The 18,999-nt window shown below is 60.0% G+C and overlaps 2 protein-coding genes across 7 annotated transcripts; one reads left to right on the top strand and one right to left on the bottom strand.

Annotated features, from left to right (window-relative positions):
* Positions 1-7,202: 7,202 nt before the first annotated feature.
* Positions 7,203-14,108, top strand: TNK1 (tyrosine kinase non receptor 1). 2 transcript variants are annotated; one of them, XM_059380239.1, is made up of 13 exons: positions 7,203-7,262; positions 8,501-8,701; positions 8,839-8,909; positions 9,037-9,228; positions 9,414-9,569; positions 9,695-9,978; positions 10,165-10,438; positions 11,591-11,685; positions 11,990-12,154; positions 12,420-12,505; positions 12,794-13,092; positions 13,175-13,270; positions 13,407-13,604. In XM_059380239.1, exons 2-13 carry the CDS (start codon positions 8,524-8,526, stop codon positions 13,518-13,520), a joined length of 2,010 nt encoding a protein of 669 aa, XP_059236222.1. In that variant the 5' UTR covers positions 7,203-7,262; positions 8,501-8,523; the 3' UTR covers positions 13,521-13,604. The 2 variants fall into 2 exon arrangements, with proteins under 2 accessions (XP_059236222.1, XP_059236223.1); XM_059380240.1 differs by lacking the exon at positions 12,794-13,092 and having other exon boundaries at positions 13,407-14,108.
* Positions 14,109-14,125: 17 nt separating this feature from the next.
* Positions 14,126-18,505, bottom strand: PLSCR3 (phospholipid scramblase 3). Of its 5 annotated transcripts, none has more exons than XM_059380244.1 (8): positions 18,414-18,505; positions 18,031-18,211; positions 17,533-17,768; positions 17,395-17,437; positions 17,063-17,283; positions 16,642-16,803; positions 14,918-15,079; positions 14,126-14,834 (listed from the first exon to the last, which is right to left on the bottom strand). In XM_059380244.1, the coding sequence occupies exons 2-8, from the start codon at positions 18,035-18,037 to the stop codon at positions 14,778-14,780; spliced, it is 888 nt and encodes a 295-aa protein (XP_059236227.1). In that variant the 5' UTR covers positions 18,038-18,211; positions 18,414-18,505; the 3' UTR covers positions 14,126-14,777. The 5 variants fall into 5 exon arrangements, with proteins under 5 accessions (XP_059236227.1, XP_059236226.1, XP_059236229.1 ...); XM_059380243.1 differs by having other exon boundaries at positions 18,031-18,207; XM_059380246.1 differs by having other exon boundaries at positions 18,031-18,084; positions 18,414-18,502.
* Positions 18,506-18,999: the final 494 nt, after the last annotated feature.

Raw genomic sequence — 18,999 nt, 5'->3', positions numbered from 1 at the left:
CCAGCCAGGATGAGAAGCCGAGGCTGCTGGCCACCCTGGCCCCACGGCTTCCTGCTGGTCTGCGCCAGCTGCCTCGTACCCCCCAACACTGTACCCATTTTCCAGGCTCCACATGTGGGAGTAGTCCTTGTTTTCACACTCAGCGCCCAGTGGGTCAACCGATTCTGCCCCTTCTTGAAGGACCTCTACCCTGTCTGTGCCCTCCTCCTGTCCTGTGGCCCCACTCTAGACCCCTCTGACTGCAGACTCCATTCTCCCAAGGGTGCCATCTGACAGCCCACTCCGCTCTCTGCCGCCGCACCCTCCGTGGCCACATGGGTCTTCTCGAAGCGCCACACTGTGGATGGCCTCCTGTCCAGCGTCAAAAGATGGTTCAGAACTCGGGCTTCATAGTCGGGCTGCCACGGTTTCAGATCCTGGCTCTGTGTCTCACCGGACCTCGGGCAAGCTATTGTAACTTCTCCATTCCTTGAAAGGCAAATCACGCAGTTCATTGATTCGATGGCTTTTTCTGTTTTTATTCTGTTTACATTTTATCAGCTCAGCCCTCGAAGACACACGTCGTGCCATGATGTTCTATATCACCAGCGGTGATCTCTTCACTACGGGGAACTCTGCCAGCATTTGACCCTCACAGGATTACTGCGAGGTTCAGATAAGTTCAGGGACAATGCTTGGGACGGCGCCCACATGTGCTGGGCCCTCACTAAGCATTAGCTGTTGCGATCTCTTACTGAAGTCCTTCCCTAGCTCTTTTCCGCCTATGGAATACAGACCTGGACGTTGACCCTGACATTCAAGGTTCCCCACGTCTTAAGGGGTCCTCATCCCAGAGCTGACCAAACCCAGGTCGAAGTGGGATCTCTACCTGAATGCCCCAAAGGCCTTTCGGAGTCTCCCGGTCCAAAACCATTTCCCTCCCAGACCCGCCCCCTCCTCTTTGGCATCTCCCTCAAGGTTAACGGCAGCGCTAAGCGTCTGATGGACTGTCCCTGGCTCTCATGCATGTGTGTACTTCTCAGCAGTGAGTGTCCTCTGCAGTCTGGTCCCCTGGGGTTCTGCATCTCCGCAGCTCTGCCCACCCCAGAGCCACACTGCATCACTGGTAGTTGCCCAAACCCTTTGTTTGCGCCCGGCTTCTTGCCTTTGCCTGGGCTCGTCTGCATACCCGAATGCCCTTGCCTCCAACATCACCTCTTCCGAGAAGCCTGCTCGGAGCTCCTCAAGCAGAGCAGAGTGTCCCTTCCCTAGACGTGTCTCTCCTGTGGCACCTGTTACATCAGATTGGTGGTGTTTCCTTAGAAACCTTCCCTCTAGGGGTGCCTGGGTGGCTCAGTTGGTGAAGCGTCTGCCGTCCGGTCAGGGTCACGATCTCAGGGTCCGGGGTCAAGTCCTGCATTGGGCTCCTTGCTGGTCGGGGAGCCTGCTGCTCCTTCTCCCTCTGCCTGCCACTCCCCCTGCTTGTGCTCTCTTTCTGTGTCAAATAAATAAATAAAATATATATTTTTAAAAAATCTTCCCTGAGCCCCTCTCCTAAGAACAGAGACTGGCCATTTCAAACAATGGCCCCTAAATTCTTTGACACATCTCCTGTGGACAGGCAGGGTCTGTGCATGCCTTCCTCTATCGCTGGCCAGCTAGCTGAATGTGCCAGGAGTGACACTGGGCCACTTCCTGGGCCATGTCCTAAAGAAACTGGCGACCTCTGCCTTCTGTCTCCTGGGATATCCGCTCAGAAACCCAGTCACCATGCGGTGAGGAGCCCCGTGGAGGGTCCACACTGAGGAGTTGGGTCAAAAGGCAGCATCTACTATCCCCGTGGGAGGATAAGACAGGCCCCAGCTGTCAACGGCCAGACCCACTCGAGCAGAGAAAACCCATCCCCACCCTGTCCTGGTGGAACTCCAAATTCTCAGACCCCAGGAGCATGATCAGAGAGTTGACCCGTGCCTCCAGGCCTTACGGCTCGGCAGCAGATCGCTGCAACCATGGGGGCAGATAAAGGAGCTGAGGACCTGGCACCGATGGGGCCCTGTGTTCACGACATAACTCGCCACGCCCTTCCAGCTACGAGTCACTCGCCAGCCACAGACTCCATCTGGTCCCTGTAAAATGAACGTGAACGCAGGCCACCCCGGAGGGCGACGATGCATCCGACGTGATTCCAAGCATTTCATGCTCTGTATTAGTCACCTACAGCCGCGTAACAAATTGTTCCAAAGCTTAATGGCCTAAAACAATAAACCTGATCTCAGAGTTTCTGAGGATCAGAAATTCAGGAGCAGCTTTGCTGTGTGGTTCTGGCTTGCAGCTTCCCAGGACAGCGCTGTCCGGATGTCAGTCAGGGTCACGGAAATCCGAGGTTTGACCAGGGCAAGAGGATCATGTTGAAGCTGGCTCACTTGCATGCCTGACAGGTTGGTGTTGGCTGTGGGCAAGAGGCCTCTGTCTCTTGGCGTGGGGAGCCTCTCCCTGGGACCGCTCGTGCCTCTTCATGACCCAGTGACCAGACCTCCCCAGAGGGAGAGGCTTGAGAGAGGAGGGTGGAAGGCACACTGTCTTGGACGGGCCCATCCTTTCTGCACTATCCCTCTGATGCCCCAGATCAGCCCTGCTCCCCCGGGAGGGCGCTGTGTACAACATTAATGCGGATGGGGGGGTCACTGGCCTCCACTCTGGCTGCCGTACACGTGGACACAGGAGCACAGAAACAGGAAGTAACTTGCTCAGAGTCACCGATGGCAAGCGACAGGGTAGGGACTCCAACGCTGGTGATTAGACCCGGGGAGGGGGCGCTCTATGCTGTGCTCCTTGGTGACCTTGGAGGAATAGGGTGGATTTAGGGCACTTCCCACTTAGGAAAGCAAACCAGCAGGGACATACAGCGTGGTGGGCTGCCTGGAAACTCTAGCGAGGCAAATCCAAACTGGGAAGCGACGGGCCTCCAGGAGCCGGGGGATGGAGATGGGGTGATGGAATGGAAGGGTTTCACCCCAGGGTATAGGAAGAGCCAAGTACGGGGGGTGGGTGGCAAATGGGGAGAGGGGCAGGGACAAGTTCACCAGGGAATGCTGATGGGGGCGGTTCGGGCTCTCCCATCAGCATCACTCCCAGCAAAGGAGCTCCTGATGTCAAAAAGTCTCCTTGGCTTCTCTCGACCCAGATGACGGCATCTCACCCATTTGTTCATAAAAGTTTACTGAGCACCTACCCTGTGAGCTAGACCCTGGACTGGGCAGGAGGGACACAGCAAAACTCAGACAAGATCAAGTCTTTTTCTGCCTGGAGCTTGGAATCGAGCAGCGGGAGACAGACAAGTTACTGGCAAGGTCGGAACAGCAATGAGTGCAATAACGGGAAGCAGGGATGTTGTTGGGGTTCAGGCCTCCTGCCCTTAGCCAGATGGGAACAGCCCCACAAAGGCCCAAAAGAGAGAGAGGGATTTTCCCCTGTTGAGAGGTTGGCATAGGTAAGGTGGCAAGGGACAGGCCCGTGATCTCAGGGAGCAGAGCAGGAAGGGAGGGGCTACGGGGGCGCTGATGCGGCTCCCAGTAGGAGAGTAGAGTTTTCCGCAGAAGGATGGGCCCTACCCTCCACCCAAACCCAAGGCAGTAGGTGGGGAAGATACCAGAGGGCCTCTCTGCTTACCCTTCTGGTTCCCTGCCTTCTGGGCAAAGACTTGGCCGGGGGTGTGCGTGTGCTCATCTTTCTCGGATGCAGAGCCCGTGGGGCAGGGCTGGGGTTGGGGAAAGGCAGACTGAGTGGGACTGGTGCCCGACCCAGGCCTCCAAGCTTAGCAGGACGCCCCATCTCAGCTTAGAAGGGGTGCCACCCGAGAGTGGTCAGGCAGTACTTCCCACGCAGGTAGGGACGAGAGAAGCTTAACTCCAGAAGTCAGATGGGAAGAGGGAGAAGGGGAGGAAAAAAGAGGCTTCTCATTCCCTGGGTTTTTTCCAAGCTAAAGGCAAAGGTGGGGCTGAGCCTCCGTGTCCGGTTTCCTGCTGGAAAAATGGTCTGGTTTCCTGCTGGAGCACAGGACTTAGGCCCAGAGTCCAGTCGCGGAGGCCCCTACCTTCACCTCCTCTCCATCCCATTGCCAAGGTCTCAGCAGGGCCAACCTCTCTCCCCTGAACCGGCGAGAACCTCTTCCCGGAGCTCCCTGTCCTTCCTCTCTCTCTTTTTCCCAGTTGCTTACGCAGCCGCCTGGTTCTCTCATTCCTCTCCTAAAAACGTCCAGCCGTTATCAGAGCCCTCAGGTAAGGCCCAAGCTCCTGACTGTGTTCTCCAAGGCCCTGTAGAGTGAACCCCACCAGGCCAGGGATCGTGTCTGCTTGTTCCCTAGAACCTGACACAGCGAGAGCTTGCTGAAGGATGACATAGTGCCTGACTTGGCTCCTGCCGGCCTCTCTGGCAGCAGCTGCTTCCTGTATCCCCATGTCCTCCACATGTATGTGTTCAACTCCTAGAAGACCTCTGGTGCTCCCAGATCTGTGAAGATGCTGGACATTTGGAGGAAAATCAGTTGTTATGCATTCTTCTCCCCAAAAGCTCAGGGAACCACGTGATCCCCATCAAGAACTCGGACAACATCAAGATAAGTCTCAAAAAACGTGTTGAGTCCAAGAAGCCGAATGCAATTACAGCCTATGACTCCATCAATAAGAAGGTCGGGAGCAAGAAAAAGTGATCTATGGGGGCGCCTGGGTGGCTCAGTGGGTTAAGCCTCTGCCTTCAGAGGGTCATGATCTCAGGGTCCTGGGATCGAGCCCCACAAGGGGCTCTCTGCTCGACAGGAGCCTGCTTCCCTCTCTCTCTGCCTGCCTCTCTGCCTACTTGTGATCCTCTCTGTCAAATAAATAAATAAAATCTTTGGGGGAAAAAGTGATCTATGGGTTTTAGACATGAGAATGGTCACTAGAATTGACTAACAATGGACACAAGGCAAGTTTCCAAGATCACTGGAATGTTCTGGGTCTTTATCAGCATCAATACACATGTACATTGGTTGAAATGTATTGAGCTGGGGAGCCTGGAGGGCTCAGTTAGTTAGATACCTGACTTCAGCTGAGGTCATGGTCTTGGGTCTTGAGACTTGGCCTTGCTTCAGGGTTACCTCCTCAGCAGAGAGTCTTGTCCCTCTGCTTCTCCCCCTCCCCCTGCTCATGCACTCTCTCTCTCTCTTAAATAAATAAAAATCTTTAAAAAAAAAAAAAAAGAAGAAGAAGAAATGCATTGAGCTACACAGTTAAATCTGGGCATGTTCCTAAATGTGTTATACCTCAATAAAGTACTGTCAGCATACAAAGTTGCCAGTGTTCGTATCAATGACAAAAATCCTTCAGACTATGGATTAAACAGCACATCAGACATAACCAAAGAGAGAATTGGTGAACTGGAAGACAGACCTGGATGGCATCACAGTGACCCAAAGATTGAAAGATATAGAAGAGAGTTTAAACAACATGAGGGATGGAATGAAAAGATCTAGCATAATACTAATCAGAGTCCCCAAAGGGGAGAGCCAAAGAATGGAGGAAAAATAATGTTTGAGGAAATACTAGCTGAGAATTTTCCAAAACCAATGAAAGATATGAATTCATAGATACAGGAAATAGAATACACTGATCAGAATAAGTAAAAAATAATCCATACCTAGATATTTTTTAATAGAACTACAAAATACCAATGATGTCTTAAAAGCAGGGAGAAAGGACAGAGGAATGACAGACTGAGCAGACTTCTTCGCAAACAATATGCACTGTACCTGTTACATGCCTACACTGTCCCAAATACTAAGAGTAGGAACAGAGGATGAGGGGAGCCTGGGTGGCTCAGTGGCTGGGCATCTGCCTTTGGCTCAAGTCATGATCCTGTGGCCCTTGGATCAAGCCCAGCGTCAGGCTTCCTGCTGGTGGAGATCCTGCTTCTCTCTCTCCCACCCCCCTGCTTGTGCGTTCTCTCTCACTCTCTCTAATAAATAAATAAAATATAAACAAAACAAAACAAAACACAAGGATAGACAAGACAGATCCAGCCCCTACCATGCGGATCCCACAGTATAGCCGGGACATCAGATGCAGAGGGAGCTATTACAGTGTGATAAGCTGGCCTCGCTGGAGGTCAAGAGAAGGCAAGGAAACCAAGCAGGTTGAACTGTAAACTATAAAAATTTTCCCATCAGTGTTGGAATATCCTGTATGCTTACCAGGATGGGGGGTGTGTTCCCCCCAAGGGACTTTGGGGACAGCTTGCACATCCTTCCTTGGGACAGAAGGAGACACACGAGACGTCCTGAGACTGGTGACTTCCTCTCTGGGACCCCTGAGGGAAAAGGAGAGGAATGCTCCTCCTCAGAGCCTTTTTGGAGGTTCTGGACTTTGACCTGTGGCCCCCATCCCCACAGCCAGTGTACGGAGACTATGTGGGAGAAGGAGGGTTGAGCCAGAACGTGGCCAGTTAAGTGCCAGTTATGGGGAGGGGTGCCCTAAAGCATGGGGTGCTGCCCTTGGCCACCCAGACAAGGTACTAAGCCGGTATGGGGGGCAGGAGCCCACTCACACATAAGACCTCCCGCGTGTTCTGTCCTGGGTTGCTCCCAAAAGGTTCCTTTTCGGGGCAGCACATTGGACCAATATTCAGAGCTGGGCCAGGGACAACGGTCCCAACCTTACTTAGACCACGTGGGCTGAGGGCTGACTTCCTGCACCAGCAACACCTGTCCGCCCTGGTTCCATTTCAGAGCACCCTGCCTCCCCCCATATGGGGGCTAGGAAGCCCTCTCCCCTGCTAGGGGGCAGGGACAAGGTCCTGTTTAGCCTCACATTCCCAGGGTCTGGGCAGCATTTCTCCATCTGGTGCTGATCTGCGTAAGGGGTGGGGCTCTGGCCGGGAGAGGTGAAAGATTTGGGGAGAGGGGACACGGGGGACAGGACCCCACGGTCCCAGGAAGCCTGGGAGGGATGAAAAGTTCTTTGGAAGAGGCGGGAAAGAGGATGTAGAGGGTGAGAGAGGGAAAAGACGGGAGAATGGTTTCTCCGGGTCTGGCCCGGAGGAGGAGGCGCCCCCCCGGCCCCCCCCGCCCCGCCTCCCCGCCTCAGGCCTTCCCGGGTTGGGGGCGAGGGGCGTGGTAGGGCTCCCCAGCGCGACGCCGGGCCCCGCCCCTACGGCCTGCGGCCCCGCCCCCGAGGCTGTGGTCCCGCCCCCCCGGGATTTAGTGCTGGTGGCCAGGGTGGTTCCGCTGCCGCCGCTTCCGCCTTCGCCAGGTGAGGGTCCCGCGGGGCGGGGACGCGGGGCACAGGGGCCGCAGGAGCGGCCGTCGCTTGGGGTGCGTCCTCGGATGCCCTGTTCGCCTCCCCTCCCTTCCGCGGCCGCCTTTCCTCCCGTCCCCCTTCGGGTACTGTCCCCACCTCACCTTGCTGGCGGTCTCCCTGGGTCCCGGCCTCCTCCCTCCTCGCCTCTCCGTGCGCCCGGTCCCTAGTTCAGCCCTTCGTCAGGGTTTAACTAAAGGTGGAGGGGGGCGTCCAGGTGCGTGTAAGGGAGAGCGCGGTGCAGGCAGCGCCCACAGCTCCCGGCCTTGGTTAGCTCAGACTGGGGGAGTTGCCTAGAAGCCCGGTCGGATTGAGTGACTCAGGTGTGCGGGCAGGGCTCCTGCAGCTGAGTGCAGGTGGGTGTGGAAGGGACTGTGCACCCGGCAGCACCTGGCTCCGTGGGCAGTGCCCGAGCTTAGCTCAGCCTGCACCTGACCGCCGGTCACAAATACCCAGTGATTTCAGGCGTGGCTGTCTCGGGTGCCGACCGGGCGGTGAGCCTGGGCATCTCGGAGCTGAGGGGCCGTATGCCCGCGTAGTTGAGGAATGTGTGCGCACGGGCCCTGGTCGTCTCGTGTGCTGTGTGTTTCTGTGGACCTTGATGTCTCCGACACGTGGGGCGGTGTATCTCAGAGGCCGTGAACCTCAGTGTCACCGGTAGGCGTGCAGGCATGGTTCACCGCAGCGTTACTGGAACGTCTCGGACTTGAAAGGCCATGTGTCTGGGTGGCTCAGCCCTCTTTTGCAGCATGTCTGTAGGTCTCCGTGTGTGTGTGTGTGTGTGTGTGTGTGTGTGTAGCAGTGTTTCCAGTGTGGAGGCAGGTTCCTGTGTGTCTGGGCACGCACATCGGCAGGGCGGAGGCACTGTGTAGTTAGCATATCTGGGCATCCCTGGCAGGGATGTGGTACCTGGGTGTCCTAGGGGTCCAGGAGTAGGGTGCCGTCCTATCTCAAGAGTGGGAAGAGGAACATATGTCAGGTCTGCAGAGCTCTGGGATCTCAAGTGTGAGGTGGGGACCCTAGGTAGGCCACACCTAGGGTTTTTCCTGGGGTTTGTGGGAGTGGCCCGATTCCTGCCATTCTTTGATGCATCCCTCCCTCTGCACCTGAGTGTGTCTGATGGGGTTGGGGGTGGGGGTGGATCTCGAGGCCCCATTTCTGCTGTCTGGGAGTCCCATTGGCTTTGTGTCTAGAGCTGGATGCATGGACCTCCGGGATGCCTTCTCCAGACATGGTCCCCGAGGCGAGTTCAATGTGGCTGCTGAGGCTGCTCCGGGACATCCAGCTGGCCCAGTTCTACCGACCCATCCTCGAGGAGCTTACTGTGACCCGGCCGGAGCACTTTGACTTTGTCAGGCCCGAGGACCTGGATGGCATTGGAATGGGCCGGCCTGGTAAGGGGCCCCTGGTCTCTTCTTTCTCAGCCTGCCCCCCACCAGCCCTCCTCTGCCCTGTAAATCCTCCTGCGTCCTGACCTAACCCCCACAGCCCATCATGTAACACCCACGTGCCCTGATTCTGACCTTCCCAGCCCAGCGCAGACTCACTGAGGCTCTGAAGAAGCACCGTTCGGGGCTCAAGTCAAAGAACTGGGTCTACAAGGTGTGTGTTTTGGGGTGGGGGGGGCAACAGGCTTAAAGGGTCAGCGTAGGCCCGGAACTGGGGCGGGCCGAGTGTCAGGGAGGAGTGGTACAGGGTTCCACACACTTAATTCCCACCCCTGCTTCAGATCCTTGGGGGCTTAGCACCTGAGCAGAAGGACACCACCTCAGTTCCTGACAGCCCCCTGTCCCTCCCTGAGCCCGAGGGGGGACTCAAGTGTCTGATCCCGGACGGTGCTGTGTGCAGAGGGGAGCTGCTGGGCTCTGGCTGCTTTGGCGTGGTGCACCGAGGGCTGTGGACACTGCCTGGTGGCCAGAGTGTGAGTCCGGGGAGCCTCCTTCATTCTGGGTGCTGGGGCCAGCCGCCGGTCTGGTCTTTGCTTCTTTTCTTTTCTTTTCTTTTCTTCCTTTCTTTCTTTCCTTCCTTTTTAAATTTTGGCTTCCCCTCTGCCCTGCATGCCCTCTCTGCTCTGGGTGCCAATGTCCTTTCCCTGTGACGCCCCAGGTCCCAGTAGCTGTCAAGTCCCTCCGGGTGGGTCCTGAAGGCCCCGTGGGCACAGAGCTGGGGGACTTCCTTCGAGAGGTGTCCGTCATGATGAACTTGGAGCACCCACACGTGCTGCGTCTGCACGGCCTCGTACTGGGCCAGCCTCTGCAGATGGTGAGCTGGCCGGACAGCAGCTCCCAGGGCAGGGGCGCGATGGGAGGGAGGGAGGAGGCCAGAGGCCGGGGTGGGCGGCGGGGAGGGGGGCAGACCTCTGCTCACGCGGCGCCGCGCTCCGGCAGGTGATGGAGCTGGCGCCGCTGGGCTCCCTGCACGCGCGCCTGACCGCCCCGGCCCCGACACCCCCGCTGCCCGTGGCCCTGCTGTGCCTCTTTCTGCGGCAGCTGGCAGGGGCCATGGCGTACCTGGGGGCCCGCGGGCTGGTGCACCGAGACCTCGCCACGCGCAACCTGCTGCTGGCTTCCCCGCGCACGGTCAAGGTGGCGGACTTCGGGCTGGTGCGGCCGCTGCGCGGCGCCCGGGGCCGCTACGTCATGGGCGGGCCCCGCCCCATCCCCTACGCCTGGTGAGGGGCCGAGGGGGCGCTGATCCGGGCGGCGTGGGCACGCCAGGCCCCCAGAGTAGGCCGGAACGAGGATTCGGAAGGGTTTGGGAAGGAGATCACAGAGGGTGGTGGTGGCGCCGTGTAGGTCGCTCGTGGGGGAAACGCGCCCCGCCCCCTCGGCGGCCTAGTTCAGCAGAGTTTCCGCAGGTGCCCGCCGGAGAGCCTGCGCCAGGGGGCCTTCTCTTCTGCGTCTGACGTGTGGATGTTTGGGGTGACATTGTGGGAGATGTTCTCCCGGGGCAAGGAGCCCTGGGCCGGGGTCCCGCCGTACCTCATCCTGCAGCGGCTGGAGCAGGACCGGGCCCGGCTGCCTCGGCCTCCCCTCTGCTCCAGGGCGCTCTACGCCATCGCCTTGCGCTGCTGGGCCCCCCACCCCGCCGACCGGCCTAGCTTTTCTTACCTGGAGGGGCTGCTCCAAGAGGTGGGAGCCCCTACCTCCCCCCACACACCCCGTTTCACCTCCCCGTTTTCTCCCAGAGTTGCACGCACAAGACTAACATAATTCCCCGGGCTGGGGTCTGGGACAGACCAGCAGATTCGGGCTCTACCTGCAGGGTGCTCGGAGCCCTGGGGAGACAGTTTGGCCTACACAGATGCGGGCTCAAGGGCTGCGGGCTGGGCCAGAAAAGGGGGCGCTCAGAGCAGCAGGCTGCTATGGGTGTCTCCAGGCAGAGGTTAAAGCAGTTCAGCCGGCAACCCAGGGAAGACAGCGAGGTGACCTCAGGGGCGCTGTGCAGGGATGAGGAAGGAGCCATAGATAACCAGAGCTATTGCAGGGCACTTGATCTGTGGAAGGTACCACACTAAGACACTTAGACTATCTTCCTGCACCACTACTTCATTCTCACCATCCAGGAAGGCCACTGTTTCATGGCCTTTACGAATGGGGCAGTTATGGCATTGACATTGAAGGGCTTTGCCTAAATTCACAGAGTAAGCAGAGGAGCAGTCTTAGGTCAGTTAAACCAGTGAAATGACCCAAATCACTGAACTCTGTTGTTGAAGTTCAGTCATTACTCCGATGGCACCTGGGAGCCATGGAAGGGTTTTGAGCAGGAGTGGGTCACAAGCCCACGTTATGTGCTCTGTCGCTCTGGCTTGGTGCAAGAAGGGATAGGAGGCAGGACACTGAACATGGGAAGAGCAGGTAGGTGACGGGCTCCGAAGCAGGAATGAAATGATGCCGATGTCTGGTTCACAGTCAAGGCAGTGGGACCGGAAAGAAATGGAAAATTTCTGGAGGCCCCAGGAGGCAGAACTATGTGTGGAGTAAAAGCAGGGTAGGGGACATTCGCCTTGGTTCCCCTAGGTAGAGACAGGGCCCCCCTTTTTTGCTCGCTGACTCCTGGGCTGTGCCCAGCTTGGCATGGACTCCAGGCCTGCCTCCCCTCCTGGATGACAACCGGGGGACGGGGACAGTCCCACCCTGGGCCCAGGACCGAGGACATAGCTGGAATAGGTTTCATTGTTGGGGGCAAGAACAGAGAGGTGTCTCCTTTCTTCCCTGCTCCCAGGAAATTACCCTTTGGACTCAGGCCACACCCCCTAATACCCTCTCCTCCTGTCTCTGCAGGCCTGGCCTCCTGAGGGATGTTGTGTCCAGGATGTCATGGAGCCAGGCGCCCTAAGGATGCAGACTGGTGACCTCATCACCATCATCGAGGGCAGGTGAGAGCCTCATGCCACCCACATGTCCCCAGGAAGAGGACTCACAGCCCACCTTCCTGATGCGGGTCCGACCTGCTGCTCCTCAGCATCTTGAACCCGGCTCCTCTGCCTCCCCTCTACCCCACTGGGCCCCGAGAGCTGCACTACCATCGTGGTGGCCTCCGGCTGGAGCCACCAAGCCCATAGAGCCCTTTTGTGTTCCGGAGAAAAAAAGCTTCCCTTCCTCCAGGCAGATGCTTGCGAGCTGAATGTGGGCTCGGGCCCAGCCCCCGCCCGGCGCCTTCACCAGTGCCTCTTCCCACAGCCCCGACTCTGCGACCTGGAAGGGCCAGAATGGCCGGACACTCAAAGTGGGCAGCTTCCCAGCCTCGGCGGTGACGCTGGCAGACGGGGGGGGGCCGCCAGCCACCCGTCTGGTCCAGAGGGTCTCCCCTGCCCAGGGAGAGCGACAGCAGGGAAGCGGAAATGGGTAGGCACCTGAAACAGTGGGGTGGGGTGTGTGGGGGGACACAGCTGGGCTGGGGGAACCACGTCCTGCAACTTCTCTGGAAAGGAAGCTTGGGGAGGGGGCCCGGGTGAGGCTGGAGGGAAGGCTGGGCTCAGCTCCCAGCTGGAGGGTCCCCTCTGAGTCTCCGCCTGCCTGGGAGAGCCCCCCAACATTTCTGGGGTAGGGGACACGGCTAGGTGGGTCAGGGGTGGGGGTGTGGAGTGAATGGGATCCCTGTCTCTCACAGGGACAGAGGGAAGGCAAAGCTTCAGGATTTACCTCCTGCACGGGCCCAGAGAAGGAACAGGAATGTGCCCCTGCAGAGGATGAAAGGTAGGCATGGCTGATGGGGACCTGGCCTCTGGGGTCTCGAGATCAAGAGCGATTCTCTGAGTATCCTCCTGCCTGGAGTACCGAACTTGGCGCACTTGACTGGACAGCCCAGCTCCTGCCACCTCGGCCTTTTGGGGCCTCCCCTGCCTCAACTTGGGTGTCTGCTGGGCATACCCTACTGCACCCCTAGCTGAGGGTCACCCCAAGAGCAGGGCACAGAGTGGGGAGAAGGCAGGGCCCTGCGCCTGTGCTCCCTCTCAAGCTTTATTTTTTTTTCTCAATGTACAGTCCTTTCCAAGAGTCTGGAGTCTGTTCTGTCCCTGGGCCCCCGCCCCACAGGGGGTGGTTCGAGCCCCCCTGAACTTCGTCATGCCAGAGCCGTGCCCCAGGGACCCCCAGGCCTGCCATCCCGGACTCCCTTTGCCTCTAGCCCTTCTCAGCCCAGCCAGCCCCCCAGGGAGCGGCCTCCCTGGCCCAAAAGGGAACCCCCCCACAGCCAGCCCTCAGGAGCACCTGCCACTGGCAAAGCCACCATCCCCTCTGGAGGCCTCTTGCCAGACCCCGAGCTACAGAGGAGGGTCATGGAGGTGAGCTCTCCCTGATGTGGCTGGTGTCCGGAGGGGGCTCTAGGCTGGGGCAGCGGCCTGAGCGAGGCTTTGTGCCCCGCAGGTGGAGCTGAGTGTGCACGGAGTCACCCACCAGGAGTGCCAGGCAGCACTGAGGGCCACTGGGGGAGACGTGGTTTCTGCCATCCGGAACCTCAAGGTAAAGCCGGATGCTGCTCTCTGGTTCTTGCAGCTCCCGCGGCCCCCACCAATCGCCCAACACTCACTGTCCCCCCTGCCCAGCACTCACTATCCCCCCCCACCTGGCACTCACTGTCCCCCCTGCCACCCCGCAGGTGGAGCAGCTCTACCATCTGAGCAGCCGGTCCAGAGCCGACTGCCGACGCATCCTGGAGCATTACCAGTGGGATCTCTCCGCGGCCAGTCGCTATGTCCTGGCTCGGCCCTGAGCGCTGCCCCCTTGGGCACGGATACCGGCCTGGATGGACGGCCTGGCCGTGTGGGACCAAGCGGAACCAGAACGGATCCCACCAGGGCAGAACTTCCTCCATGGGGAGACTGTGCCAGAGGCAGCTGCAGCAGGAGCTGGGGCCGGGCATGGGCGAGCATCTCTTCCCGTACCCGTTGGCCTCCGAAGGCTCCAGCCTCCTTGGCTAGTTCATAGAAGGATCTAGTCTGGTCTGCCTACCGTATTCCCAACTAAAAGAACTTGGAGAGACAGAGCTGTCCCCCATCACACGCTTGCTCAGGAGGACCTTGGGAACAGCCATCCGGAGTGGCCGGGCCCCACCACGCCAGACTCTATGTGCGCAGCCATCCCAGATGGCAGACGCCTCCCTCTGGATTCGGGGTACATGGCCCAAACTGCTTGGCTCGGTCTGGGGCCATGATGGAGGATGGCGTTGTCTTCTTGAACTCAAGGACACTGGACCTGGGCAGCCTGGATGGCGAAACGGGCCAGCCCCACCCCCCCGACCGCCAAAGGCCCACCTATTTCCCTGGGTTTCTTCCCGCACCCATGCTTCTATTGTCCCATGACATACATCTCCCAGTATCCAAAAAGTTACAAACTTTATATGAATATAACATACAAAGGTGCAGCCTCCTTCCCCGGGTGAGGAAAGGACGGGATGCTTGTGTAAGGCACGGGAGCTGCTAAGCGCTGACTGCGGGCAGGGCCCAAGGGGGAAGGATGTTGGCACCGGAGGGCAGGCCCTACAGCTGTTGACGGGGAGGCGGGGATCCCCCCTCAGAGGCCCACAGTCTCAGGCTGGACTCGCTGGCCACGCCAGTGCGGGGGGAGAGCAGCCTTTGCTGCCGTCTTTGGTGCTGCAGGGCCCCAGCCTCAGCTCTGTCAGAAAACCCCAGGGCTCTGGATTCCACAGACCACACATGGAGCAGAGGCCTGGTAGGGGGTGAGGGAGAGTCTGAAAGCGAATATGCCTGCGCGCTGGGGGCTCGCCAGAGACAGTGGTGGGAGGTCGCAGGGACAGGGCTCTCCTAAATACTCTTCTCTGGGGGCCGAGGCGAAGGAGGCCGGGGAATGAGGGTAGGGGTAGGGCCACGTGGCCCCTAGACTCTCAGGCATCCCTGTCTGTCCCCTGTCATGTGCTTTAAGGGAAGGGGCTGCCTCTGAGGAGGGGCTGGGGCAGGCCACCATCTTGGATCCCCGTTGAGGTGATGGTCTCCTCACCCTGACGTGGCCTCTAACTGGTGATGGCCGAAGGCCCAGTGCCTCCTCGCTTCTCGAAGAACATGTAGTCCTGAGGGGAGGGCACTGTCACCAGAGCTCAAAGCCTGGTGTGAGAGCAGAGGGACAGGAGGGGAGGCGGGGCGGCCAACTCACGATGAGGAATGTGGCTCCCAGCAGCACAGCCTTCACCCTCACATCCAGATCCAGCGGGAACTGCAGGCCAAAGTCATCTGCATCCGTGAGGGCCTCTCGGAGCAGCCCCCCCCACTGCTTGCTGATGCGGCCCACACTGCGGGACTCATCCGGGGTCTTCACCTGGGGTTGGGGGATGGGGAGCAGAACCCAACTGGGAAGGATGCGACTGACCTCCCACCATCACCCCGCACGAACCATGCAGGCCCTCCACTCCGGGAATCCTTCCGACAGCCCCAGGTTTCCACGTGACATTGGGGGAAACTGAGTCAGCCTAGGTCATGCTGCGTGTGTATAGCAAAAATCAGAATTCGGGCTCTGATGTGTGGCTCTTAAAAGGCCTCATGTGAGAACAGAACATCAGCGGTGGGACACGTGTAAGTGTGATGGGCTCATCTCAGCACAGGGCTGCCCGCTGGGTTTGTTCTGGTTACCAAAGTACCTGGCACCCATGGTGGGTGCCCTGGATGCCCTGAACACAGTAGTCTGCTCAAGTGGGGCTGGGCAGGCTGAGCTCTAGGAGCCCCCCAGGCTTCTGGAAGGCTGTGGCTGTCCGAAGGTGTGGTTTTCCTCAAATCTGCAAAGTAGGACAGATCCTGTCCACCATCAGCAGCTTCGTCCACCTGCTTCTATGGGGGCAGCAGTATGTGGCCTGTGAGGACCCAGATTTTCACGGGCCTCCCTGGGCCCAGCAGCAAGAGCTCCTGCCACTGTGGGTGGGAACTCACAGTGATCCCCCGGTCCTTTTCCTAGGCTTAGTCTTCATGACTGGAACAATGCCCATCCCGTCACCTTCCCCCACTGCCTCCCAGAGCTGGGGCACTCCTGCAGACCAGTCTCAAGATGAGGAAGGGCTTCTCCCTGCCAGCCCTGGGATCCCAACTGCAGCCCCAAATAGGGATCCTTCACAATTAGGTAAAAGGGAGACTGGCCCTGTGAGGGCCCTGAGGTCTCCCTGTTCCCATCCAGAGCTCACCAGTGATCCGTCGATCACTGGTTCCATCAATCATGGAACCTCCACCCACACACCAAGGTGACTCGATTTTAAAAGCAGGCTTAGGCCAGACACCTCATCAACAGCCTTGGGAAGTCTGTGGGCATCTACCTGTTATCCCTTCCTTATCTGTACGGGTGATTATCCCTGAGGGAACTCAAGTGTCTGTGAGATACCTGTCTTCTAGAAACCTTCCCCTGAGAGTATCAGCACTTGGGCTCTCCCGGCGGATGACAGAAATGCATGATGACAGGGATATAGATCACCCAGATTCCCAGTTGGAGGGGCTGTTTGGACTTCTAGGTTGGCGGGGCAAGCAGCAGGATCTTAGCAAGTCTGGTGCTTGCTCCTGGGTCAGGGCTCAGACTCCTGCAAAGGAGCCACACGGGTCCAGCCCACAGCAGACTTGCCCTAAATCGGGCCTGGCTTTAGACTCTTTCCCCTTCCACATAGGGCTGCCAGTGACCATCAGCACTGGTCCCTAAGAAGACACTTCTTTGCCAAGCTTTCATTTCTCAGGACCACAGGGACATCCCTTCCTGAGTGGAGGAACCCTGGAAGTGTGGTATGAGTCACAGTGGGTTTGGATGTTAGAGCTCAGGGTCTTGACCTTCGTGTTGGCCAACCCACCTCACAGAAGCTGCCATCTGGCTTTACGGAGGTCCCAGGACTCTCCCCTTACTCCCGGTACCTCAAAGTTGGTGTCTGTGCCGCAGCCACAGGTCCAGCAGGGCCCCACCACACGCAGGATGGTGCGGCGATCGGCATCCTGGATGGAGAACTTGGGGAGGAAGGGGTGCCAGGTCTGTAGCACGTGGCCAATGGTGGTGCCGGGGGGAGCCTGGACTTCCATCTGGAGTGGGGCAGACAGGATCAGCCGAGCCAGGGCACCCCGGCCCAAGCTCTCACAGGTCGGGCTCCGTCATCCGTCTCCCCGCACAAGACCTCCCGCCCCCTTCGCTAGACCACTTGTCACCACCCTCACGGCCGCCCATCTCACCGGCCTGAGCCCATGCCTCGTTGCGAGTGGACCGTGCTCAGTCAGTGGTCCTCCCCACCATGGCCTGGCCCCCCCGCCCGAACCCCTCCTCGGCCCCGCCCTCCGGGCCCACCTCCTGGAGGCCGCACGGGCAGCAGCCACAGCCACAGTGGAGGGGGCGGAGCAGGCGGAGCACCTCGCGGTCACCGGGGTCCACCACGCGGACACGCAGGGGCCGGCGGGCGCCACAACACAGACGCGCGCAGCAGCTGCTCTCCTCAGCCGCCTGACCCAGGGGCTGGCCGGCCCCCGAGCGCAGTTCATACCGGTTACAGGTCTCCCAGCCTAGGAACGCTGCCACGGGGGACAGGCAGAGGCTCAGGCACTGGCACCCCTGAGAGCGCACCCTCTCCGCGCCCCCCCCCTCCGCGCCATGAGGCCCAACCTACTCCCCCTTCCACTCACCTTCCACGCGCTCAGCCTTCTGGTGAATCAAGATCTGATCGATCTGGAAAGAGAGTGGGGTGGGCGGCGATGTCAGCGGGTTGGCCTGAACGCCAGGCTCCCCGCCTCATACCGCCACTCCTCCTCCCTCCCACTCACCTGCACCAGGAATTCGAGGCCGGAAGGCACCCCCGGCAGTGGCAAGAAGGGGGCGGCAGGCCGTGGGGCTCCAGGGCCGGGCGAGGGGAAGACAGAGAAGCCGGGTGCAGGGGCAGGTACGTGGGCGGGCACTGGCGCCGGCCCGGGCCCAGGGTGCAGGGCCGGCTCCGGGTACCCCGCGGTCACAGGGTAGGGTGGTGGGGGTGAAGGGGCGTGCCCTTTGTGGGGCAAGTAGCCTGTCGAGGGAGACAGCGGTGGATTAGAAGGGGACCCGCGGCCTCACCCACTTCCCCCAGGAGCCGGGCCGCGAGGCTGCGGAGGGGGGAGTGTGATGGGAAGAGGCGGAGAAAGATGCGGCGGGGGAGCAGGGCGGCGGCTCCCGGAGGAAGGGAGGGGCCCACGCAGCCAGTCGGAGCACATTCCGGGAGGATGGGTTCGACGCCCGGCTCCCGAGTCCGTGGGGGGATAACGGAGACCCTCCACCCGGAGCCCACTTACCTGCCATGGGACAGGGGTAGTTGGCGGGATACTGGGGTGTCCGGGAGGCTCAGTCTGAGCGGCGGAGGCAAGTTCGGGCACAGCCAAACAGACCCAGAGACAGACACAAAGACGGACAAGCAAACGCGGACAGGCTGCTGCGCCCGCCGCCAGCCCAGGGTCTCTAGGGCGGCGCCTCTGACTCAGGGAGAAATCGAAACTGTCAGCGGGCAGGGCGGGGTACCTGCGACCCTTCATTCCCTCGGGGGCCCCAGAACCGCCCCCTCCTTTGTTCTCCCATTCTCCGCGGAGACCGCTGTTGGCAGACGGCAGGACAGATGGACCCGCGGCCCGACCAACACCCGACCTGGAGGCGTCCTGACCCTTCGGTGCCCCCTGCTCACCTGAAGCCCCTGGAGGAGCTGGGTTGCCCAGCTCCCGGTCGCTCACAGGAGCTCGGAGAGGCGGGCCCGAGATCTGACCCCGCCCCTCGACCCGTCCAGGCCCCGCCCCTCCCGGCCTGGGCGGCGCGCCTGCGCACAAAGGAGGCCGGCTCTCCGCTGGCTGTGGACCACCGGCTGCGCGGGGCGGTCGGCGTCCCCACCTCCTCCGCTCCGGAGCCCCAGGCCAGAGGTCGTTCGCCTGGGGAGGGCTGCCGGCGGAGACCTAGCCCTGCGACCCCGCCAGGTCTGCGGTCGCGAAGGGCTCCGTGTCCCTGGGTGGGAAGCGAGGGCAGCTTGCGCGGCGCTAGACCCCAGGCTCCTCCTCCCAAGGGCGGTTCGGGCCCCGCTGACGCAGTGGAACACCCTCACACTCCCTCATTGGCTTCCAGGGCTGGTCCCCCGCTCCCTTTCGGCCTCCCGGGGGCTGCCTCGCGGGCTCCTCTCCGTGACGCCGCAGTCACCCACTCAGACACCTTGCAACTACAATAGTGCCTGCAGGAACCCTAGACCACGTGGTGACAGGCCGCCCAGCGGTGTCAGCGGTGAC

The sequence above is a fragment of the Mustela nigripes genome, chromosome 16 (genome assembly GCF_022355385.1).
Source record: "Mustela nigripes isolate SB6536 chromosome 16, MUSNIG.SB6536, whole genome shotgun sequence".
Taxonomy (NCBI): Eukaryota; Metazoa; Chordata; class Mammalia; order Carnivora; family Mustelidae; genus Mustela; species Mustela nigripes.
This window is presented reverse-complemented; position numbering and strand designations above follow the sequence as displayed.